General features: G+C 51.8%; 1 protein-coding gene across 1 annotated transcript in view; it reads left to right on the top strand.

Annotated features, from left to right (window-relative positions):
• Positions 1-6: 6 nt before the first annotated feature.
• The window catches only part of LOC103620431 (sentrin-specific protease 1), a 10,392-nt gene continuing 1,776 nt past the window's right edge, over positions 7-8,622 (top strand). Inside the window, exons 1-15 of the mRNA XM_017741206.1 lie at positions 7-77; positions 847-919; positions 1,029-1,128; positions 1,519-1,654; positions 2,102-2,205; positions 2,570-2,805; positions 3,057-3,111; positions 3,280-3,318; positions 3,430-3,514; positions 4,091-4,243; positions 5,883-6,014; positions 6,476-6,679; positions 7,408-7,487; positions 7,885-7,969; positions 8,544-8,622. Of these exons, the coding sequence (XP_017596695.1) occupies positions 18-77; positions 847-919; positions 1,029-1,128; positions 1,519-1,654; positions 2,102-2,205; positions 2,570-2,805; positions 3,057-3,111; positions 3,280-3,318; positions 3,430-3,514; positions 4,091-4,243; positions 5,883-6,014; positions 6,476-6,679; positions 7,408-7,487; positions 7,885-7,969; positions 8,544-8,622 (1,621 nt within the window). The 5' untranslated portion in view covers positions 7-17. The remainder of the gene's footprint in view (positions 78-846; positions 920-1,028; positions 1,129-1,518; positions 1,655-2,101; positions 2,206-2,569; positions 2,806-3,056; positions 3,112-3,279; positions 3,319-3,429; positions 3,515-4,090; positions 4,244-5,882; positions 6,015-6,475; positions 6,680-7,407; positions 7,488-7,884; positions 7,970-8,543) is intronic.

Below are 8,622 nucleotides of genomic sequence, written 5' to 3'. Positions count from 1 at the left end.
GGGGGGCGAGCCCCCCGATGAGGATGGAGGCCCGGGAGGCGGTGCGGGCCCGGCCCGGCCCGGCCTTCCCGAGCAAGGTGCGGAGCGGTTCTGGGGGCTCCGGGGGCTCCCTGCTCCCTTTTCCAGCGGGGCTGGAGCTGGCCCGGCTCCTTTCCTCACGGAATTGCAGAAGGAGTTTTTGGGCGAGAATATTTTCGGAGTGTCTGGGACGATTGCCCGCCCCAGGGCGCTCCTCGGACACTCGCAGCCGCGGTTTCTCTGGGAAAACTCAGCCTGAAGACCCCAAAAGTCAAATCCTAAACCCGTTTTTGAGCTTTCCCGGTTTCTGGCGTGGGAATTGTGCGTGGAATTTGCCGGGAATGGGGAGCCCAAGTGGGGGATCCAGCCCGGGCCCGGAGCTGCCGGCAGAGCTGGGAAATTCAGGATTTGCCCAACAGTTTTTGGGTTCTTCCTGCTCCATTAATTCCTTCCGTAAAATTTGGGAGTTGTGAGTTCTGGGAGTTGTGAACTTCAGGAATTGCGGATTTGGGAGTTAGGAGTTTCAGGAATTGTGACCTTTGGGAGCTGTAAACTTTGGGAATCGTGAATTTTGGGAATTGTGAATTTTAGAAATGATGAACTTCGGGAACGGTGAGTTTTAGGGAGCTGGGAATTTGGGGAATTATTAATTTTAGGAATTGTGAATTTTGGGAAGTGTGAACTTTAGGAATTGTGAATTCCTGCCACCATTCCCAACCCAACCCTGGGAGCACCCTCCCCTTTTCCCAGTAATTTTCCTGGATTCCTCCGTGACATTTTCCCACTTCCAACCAAAAAATGAGAATTTTTCCCATCTTTTTTCCCCAGTTTCTCCCCCCCAAACTCAGCAGCTTCTCCTGCCCAGCTGGGAACTCCTCCTGCTCTCTCAGCTATGCCCCAGGTGAGTTTTCCCTTTGGAATTTGGGATTTGGGGCTGTTTTCCCTAAAAACAACCCCTGGAGAGGGGAAATCTGGGGTTTTTTGGGAATTCCCGGTGGTTTTCCCCTCAGAAACTCCTGGCGAGAGATTCCCGGGAGCCAACGGGCAGTGGAGGAGCTCCAAGCCCCGGGGGAGCCGAGCCTCCTTCCTGGAAACCCGGAAAACTTCCAGGTGCGTGTGGCAGATCCCGAATTTCCATGTTTTATTTTATATTTTGGGGGGTTTGGGGGGGGGTATTTGGGATTTTGGGGTTTTCTTTGGGATTTGGGGATTTTTGGGGGGGTTTACTTTGGGATTTTTTGGAGAGTTTGGTGGGTTTTTTGGGTTTTATTTGGGATTTTGGTTTCTTTGGGGAGGATTTTGGATATTTTTCGCGGGGGGGCTGGGATTCTTGGGGATTATTTTTCTTTTTTGGGGGATTTATTTGGGAGCTTTGGGGGGTTTTAGTTGGAATTTTGGGCATTCCATCTCTCCTTTTGCAGTTTTTTGTGATTTCATTTGGGATTTGAAGCCGATTTTCAAGATTTACAACAAATCTGAGGTGTTTCTCCCTCCTTTCAGCGGGAATTCCGGCACTTTTGTGGGAAAATCCGCCCTCCATGGAGCCTCTTTTCCCCTCAAGCCGGCCCCGAGCCCCTCCTGGAGCCGCCGCAGCCCCAAGAAGGCCCCGCGGCGCTTCCTGAGCGCAGCCGAGGAGGTGACAGGGCTGAGAATGGGGAGAATCCGGGAAAATCCGGGGAAATCCCAGGGATTTGTGGGATGGGGGCGGGGGGAGGCGGAGCTGGGGGCGCTGCTGGGGTTAAACGGGAAATTCCTGGCATTTTCCAGCCCTAAATCCCGATTTTCACCCTTAGATCCCAAATATTTGGGATCTTGGTGGGGTTAAACTGAAAATTCCTGGGTTTCTACAGGCCTAAATCCTAATTTTTTGGGAACAGGAGAGATTGAGGCGGCTCTGGGTGCTCGGGTGGGGTTAAACTCAGAATTCCGGGCCTTTCCCACCCCTAAATCCCGATTTTTTTGCGATTTTTCTCAGCGTTGCCTTCGTGGGGTCCCACCAGATCCCTGAATTTGGGGGAAATCCCTCGGGATCAGCAAATTCCAAGGTTTTGAGTGGAGTTTTTTCCGTGGTTTTTCCCCGCAGACGGTGCGGGAAGAGGAGCGGGAGATTTACCGGCAGCTGCTGCAGATGGTGACCGGCAAGAGATTCCCCAGCTCCAACCCCTCCCCCCTGCTCCCCTTCCACCTGTGAGTCCAGAACGTCCCAAAACAATCCCCGAGTCCCAAAGAATCCCCAAATCCCCAAATCCCTGCCCAAACCCCCAGAAACTCTCCAGAAGCTCTTCCCAAATCCCTGCAAACATCTCCCCAAATCCCCAAATCCCTGCCCAAACCCCAGAAAATCCCCAAAGACCTGCTCAAGTCTCAAAACCTGCCAGAACCCCGAAAAACCCTTCCCAAATCCTAAAACCTCCTAAAACCCCCTGCCCAAATCCCAAAAACTCCTCCCTAATCCCAAAAACCCTTCCCAGTCCCCCAAAACCTCTCCCCGAATCCCAAATCTCCCATTTTTTTCCTCAGGAATTTCCCTGACTGGGTTTTTGTTTTGCAGCTCCCGCTGTCCCCGTTCCGGCCCCTCCTTGCCCCAGGAGGCTCCCAGGGATGATCCCGAGGCGCTGGAAATTCCCAAAATTTCAGGTCCACTCCCACGTCCCCCAGAGCCACCCCGGAATTCCCAAAATCCCCCCCTGGGCCCTTCTCCAGGGTATCCCGGGGGGTTCCAGCCCCAAAATTCCACAGTCCAAGAGCAGCAGGAGGAGCAGGCGGCATCCAGTGCACACACTGAAGGTAAAAATTCCCACAGCACCAGAAAAATCCCAGAAAGTCCCCAAAAACCCCCAAAATTCCCAAAATCCCAAATAAAACCCCCCAAAGATCCCCCAAATCCCAAAGAGAAAAAAACCAAATCCCAAATAACCCAAACCTTTGGGAAGGGGATTTAAATTTCACAGCCAATCCAAGGTTTTTATTCGGGATCGGGCAGGATTTGGGGTGGGAATCGAGGGGAACAAAATTCCAGGAATTTTTCCCACTTTTAGGGTCGGATTCCGTCATTTTGCTCAAGGTCAAGGATTCCAGGACTCCAGCCCCGAGGTGAGGGGCAGGAAATGGGGGGATTTTGGTGGGAATTTGGGGATTTTGCAGATTTTTGGGGAGGTGACAATGGAGAGGGATGGGGTGAGAATTTGGGACATGAGGGAATTCTGGGGAAATTCCGGGATTTTTGGTCGCTTCCAACCCTCCCTTCTCCCCTTTTTCCAGCCTCCCCTTTTTCCAGGCTGAGCTATGGATCAAAGAGCTGTGAGTCAATATTCCCTGCTGCCTTTTCCTGGGAATTTTGGGGGTGGAAAAATGAAAATCTTTATTTTTTTTTAATCGATTTTTTCCCATAAAAATTCTGGCTTTTCCCAGGACCAGCGTCTACGATTCCCGAGCCAGGGAGAGGTGGAGGCAAATCGAGGAGCAGAAAGCTCTGGCCCTGCAGCTCCAGAGCCAGGTGAGAATTCCATGGAAATTTCTTGGGAGAAGCAACCAGGAAAAGGAGGAAGTGTTCCAGATTGGAAATGATGGAAAATCTTGGCACCGGGAGGGTGGTGAGGGCTTGGAAAAGGGCTCAGAATCCATGGAAATGGGGAAAAAAGGGGGATGTGGCCCTTGGGGACAGGGTCACGTGGCTCTGGAAGGATTAATTAGCTGATCCTGGAGATGGTGACCGGGAAGAGATTCTCCAGCTCCAAACCCTCCCCCCTGCTCCCCTTCCACCTGTGAGTCGAGAACGTCCCAAAACAATCCCCGAGTCCCAAAGAATCCCCAAATCCCTGTACAAATCCCAAACCCCCAGAAACTCTCCAGAAGCTCTTCCCAAATCCCTGCAAACATCTCCCCAAATCCCCAAATCCCTGCCCAAACCCCAGAAAATCCCCAAAGACCTGCTCAAGTCTCAAAACCTGCCAGAACCCCGAAAACCCCTATTGCTCCTAAATGCTTCTTTTCCCCGATCCGAGATGAGCCCGTGAGGAGGATGGCTGGGCTCTGATCCCAAATCCCCAATCCCAAATGTGCCGTCCCCCAGCGCCTCCAGGAGCGGCAGCGCTCGGGGCAGGAGCTGGTGGAGCTGCAGCTGCGGGTGCCCCTGGAGAAGGAGATCCCGGTGACGGCGGCGCCGCAGGGGCCCGAGCGCGGCCGGGAGCCCGAGGGCGACGAGGAATTCCCGGAGATCACCGAGGTGGGGCCAGGATCCTGAGAAACCGGAGCGTTCCGGGAATTCCTGGGATTGGGGCACGGGAGCAGGGCTGTGCTCCCTCTTCCCACTGGGTTCTTGTAGGGAATTCATGGTGCAAGGGGCAAAAAGGGAATTGGGGGTTACATCCTTGGGGATTTGGGGTTACATCCTGAGGGGTTTGGGGGTTACATCCTGAGGGGTTTGGGGGTTACATCCTGAGGGGTTTGGGGGTTACATCCTGAGGGGTTTGGGGGTTACATCCTGAGGGGTTTGGGGGTTACATCCTGAGGGGTTTGGGGGTTACATCCTGAGGGGTTTGGGGGTTACATCCTGAGGGGTTTGGGGGTTACATCCTGAGGGGTTTGGGGGTTACATCCTGAGGGGTTTGGGGGTTACATCCTGAGGGGTTTGGGGGTTACATCCTGAGGGGTTTGGGGGTTACATCCTGAGGGGTTTGGGGGTTACATCCTGAGGGGTTTGGGGGTTACATCCTGAGGGGTTTGGGGGTTACATCCTGAGGGGTTTGGGGGTTACATCCTGAGGGGTTTGGGGGTTACATCCTGAGGGGTTTGGGGGTTACATCCTGAGGGGTTTGGGGGTTACATCCTGAGGGGTTTGGGGGTTACATCCTGAGGGGTTTGGGGGTTACATCCTGAGGGGTTTGGGGGTTACATCCTGAGGGGTTTGGGGGTTACATCCTGAGGGGTTTGGGGGTTACATCCTGAGGGGTTTGGGGGTTACATCCTGAGGGGTTTGGGGGTTACATCCTGAGGGGTTTGGGGGTTACATCCTGAGGGGTTTGGGGGTTACATCCTGAGGGGTTTGGGGGTTACATCCTGAGGGGTTTGGGGGTTACATCCTGAGGGGTTTGGGGGTTACATCCTGAGGGGTTTGGGGGTTACATCCTGAGGGGTTTGGGGGTTACATCCTGAGGGGTTTGGGGGTTACATCCTGAGGGGTTTGGGGGTTACATCCTGAGGGGTTTGGGGGTTACATCCTGAGGGGTTTGGGGGTTACATCCTGAGGGGTTTGGGGGTTACATCCTGAGGGGTTTGGGGGTTACATCCTGAGGGGTTTGGGGGTTACATCCTGAGGGGTTTGGGGGTTACATCCTGAGGGGTTTGGGGGTTACATCCTGAGGGGTTTGGGGGTTACATCCTGAGGGGTTTGGGGGTTACATCCTGAGGGGTTTGGGGGTTACATCCTGAGGGGTTTGGGGGTTACATCCTGAGGGGTTTGGGGGTTACATCCTGAGGGGTTTGGGGGTTACATCCTGAGGGGTTTGGGGGTTACATCCTGAGGGGTTTGGGGGTTACATCCTGAGGGGTTTGGGGGTTACATCCTGAGGGGTTTGGGGGTTACATCCTGAGGGGTTTGGGGGTTACATCCTTGGGGATTTGGGGATGAGGAAGAGCAGGAATTTTCTTTGCCCTTCCTGCAGGAAGTGGAGAAGGAAATCGAGCCCCGCTCCCTCTTCCCATTCAATTTTTGTCGGGAATTTATCCTTCAAGGGGCAAAGGATCAACCTGTCCTATCCTTTTGTAGGGAGTTGATTTTCAAGGAGGAAAGGATGAATTTGGGGGTTAAACCCTTGGGGATTTGGGGTCAGGAAAAGCAGGAATTTTCCTTCCCCTTCGGGCAGGAAATGGAGAAGGAAATCAAGAGCCTTTTCCGAGGAGGGAACCAGGACGAGGTGCTGAGCGAGGCTTTCCGGCTCACCATCACCAGGAAGGACATCCAGACCCTCAACAACCTCAACTGGCTCAACGATGAGGTAAAAACCCCCAAAATTCCCATTTGCCACCCATTTCCGGCAGCTTGGAGCAGGAAAATGGATGGGTTTGGTGCTGGGAGTGGATTTGTGGGTTGGGATTCCCACCCCAGAGCAAAAACTCCATTTCAGAGGGGAAAGTTCTGAAAAATGAAAAGAATTGATATTTCTGTGGGGAATGAATGCTGGTGGGAGGATGGGATTGATGTGAGCAGGGAAAACAACAAGTGAATCTTAAATGCAGACTTAAACAAAGGCAGATTCCTAAAAATCCTTGGATTTCTGGAAGGTTTTAATGCCTTAGAGCTGGAATTTTTGAAGGTTTTACTGCAAATCCCCCTTTTTTGGGGGGTTTGTTCCCTAATTTTACACAGGGCCACACATCCCAACTTCCCATAAAAAAAATTCAAAAATATCTAGAAAAAATTTAAAATCCTGGCTGTTTTTCCCTTTTTTTGTCCTAGATCATCAATTTCTACATGAATTTGCTGATGGAGAGGAGCAAGGAGAAGGATTTGCCTGCAGTCCACGCCTTCAACACCTTTTTCTTCACCAAATTAAAGACTGCAGGGTACCAGGCTGTGAAAAGATGGACAAAAAAAGTGGATATCTTCTCCGTGGATCTTCTCCTGGTGCCCATCCACCTGGGAGTGCACTGGTGCCTGGCCGTGAGTGCTTGGATTATCCCTGAAAATCCTCGCTTCGGGATTTGAGGCCCAAAATTTCTTGGTTTTGAGGGATGCTGAGGGGAAAAATTTGAACTTGTGGTTCAAATGAAAGCCCTAAAGTGAAACACAAAGGTGGGAGCAGTTTTGTGTGGGGCTTTTAGACCTTAAATTCAGCTTGAAGGTCATTTTAGGGAATTGATTCCCTTGGGAAGATCTGATTTCCCCGTTCCCACCAACTCCTGCTGCCACAGGATCTTTTTAAAAAGAGATTTAGGCCACAGATATTTCACTTTTCCCCCCTCCTTTGTCCCCTCCCCTCCCCCTGGCTCCTGGGATCCTGCAGGGATTTTCAGCTCCTTTAGCAAAAACCTCCTCGCTTTATGAATTGCTGCTGAAATTATTAGTGAGTTCCATGGAAAAGAGTTCATTCCCACCAGAAATGGGGTGGGAATGGGGAAGGAAAACACCAAAAACCATCCAGGTTTGGGGCCTTCAGAGGTGGGCAAAACTTTGTAAAAAAAATAGTACTTAATGAATAATAATAACTATAAATAACAGAAAAATAATATTGGAGGCTGATTGAGACATTCAGGGGGTAAAAAACACAGCAGGAAACGGGGATTTTGGGGGGGAAATCCTCTGGTGGGAAATAATCTGAATTTTTTTTTGCTGGCAGGGAGAATTCTGGAAATTGTTTTGCCCTTTGTCAGGAGTTTTTCTCTGTGCAGGTGGTGGACTTCAGGAAAAAAACCATCACCTACTACGATTCCATGGGGGGGATCAACAGCGAGGCCTGCAGGATCCTGCTGTGAGTGGAATCCTCCCCTCGGGGCTGTTCCCGGAGAAAATCCCAGTCCTGCTTCCCTGGCCTTGGAAGGAACCACTGGGCCCATCTTCGGCTCCCGTTGGGGTCATTTTTGGCCCCTTTTAGGGCCATTTTTGCTCCCTTTTTCAGGCTCATTCTCCCCTTCCAGGACCTGGAAAATTCCTGCTCTTCCCTGGAATTCTGGCCCACAAATCCCAGGAATTCTCTCCCTTTTTTTTTTTTCCATGAGATTTGGCCTCTCCTGATACAATTTTAGATTCTTTGGGGATTAATCTGTAAATCCCAACCCGGAATCTTTGGGAATGGGCCAGACAGAGAAAAAACCTCAGAATTCCCGGTTTTCCATGAATTCCAGCTTTTCCTGCTCCCTTTCCCGCAGGCAGTACCTGAAACAGGAAAGTTTGGATAAGAAAAGGAAGGAATTCGACACCAATGGATGGGCCCTGCTAAGCAAGAAGAGCCAGGTTTGGACACCCCAAAATTCCCAAAAAAACGTGGGATTTCCTTGGATTCCCCACCCTTTCCGGGCCCTTTTTTCTTCAGGGATTCCTGGGGAGAAAAGGAGGCAGCAAATCCCAAATCTTGGGAGAGGGTATTTTCCACAGGGATGGGATCAAGGGGAAGGAAGGGTTTAGGTGGGATTTGGGGAAGGTTGGAACACAAAAAATCCTGGAATTCTGGGACCTTTCCAGTTTTTCCAGCAGGAGATTCCACTGGAATTTCCCTCAGATTTCACTGGAATTTCAGGGATTTTTGGGATTGCCCTGGCCCTGGGGGTTTGGGAGCTGCGAGAACTTGGGAATGTTGGGAATTTGGGAATGCTGTCCCATAATCGGGGTTATTCCTGGAGGCTGGGAATCCGAAAAAAAGCGGGAATTCCTTGGGTGAGGGGGGGGTGGGGAGAAATGGGATAAATTTGGCTGAGTTTTCCCCAGATTCCGCTGGAATTTCGGGGATTGTGGGGATTCTCCCAGCCCTGGGGGCCTGGCAGTTGGGGCGCTGTGGGAATTTGGGAATGCTGAGTCCCGTTTCCCGCAGGAGATCCCGCAGCAGATGAACGGCAGCGCCTGCGGGATGTTCGCCTGCCGCTACGCCGCGAGCGTCTCCACAAGACACA

Source organism: Corvus brachyrhynchos, unplaced genomic scaffold (genome assembly GCF_000691975.1).
Source record: "Corvus brachyrhynchos isolate BGI_N302 unplaced genomic scaffold, ASM69197v1 scaffold318, whole genome shotgun sequence".
Classification (NCBI taxonomy): domain Eukaryota; kingdom Metazoa; phylum Chordata; class Aves; order Passeriformes; family Corvidae; genus Corvus; species Corvus brachyrhynchos.
This window is presented reverse-complemented; position numbering and strand designations above follow the sequence as displayed.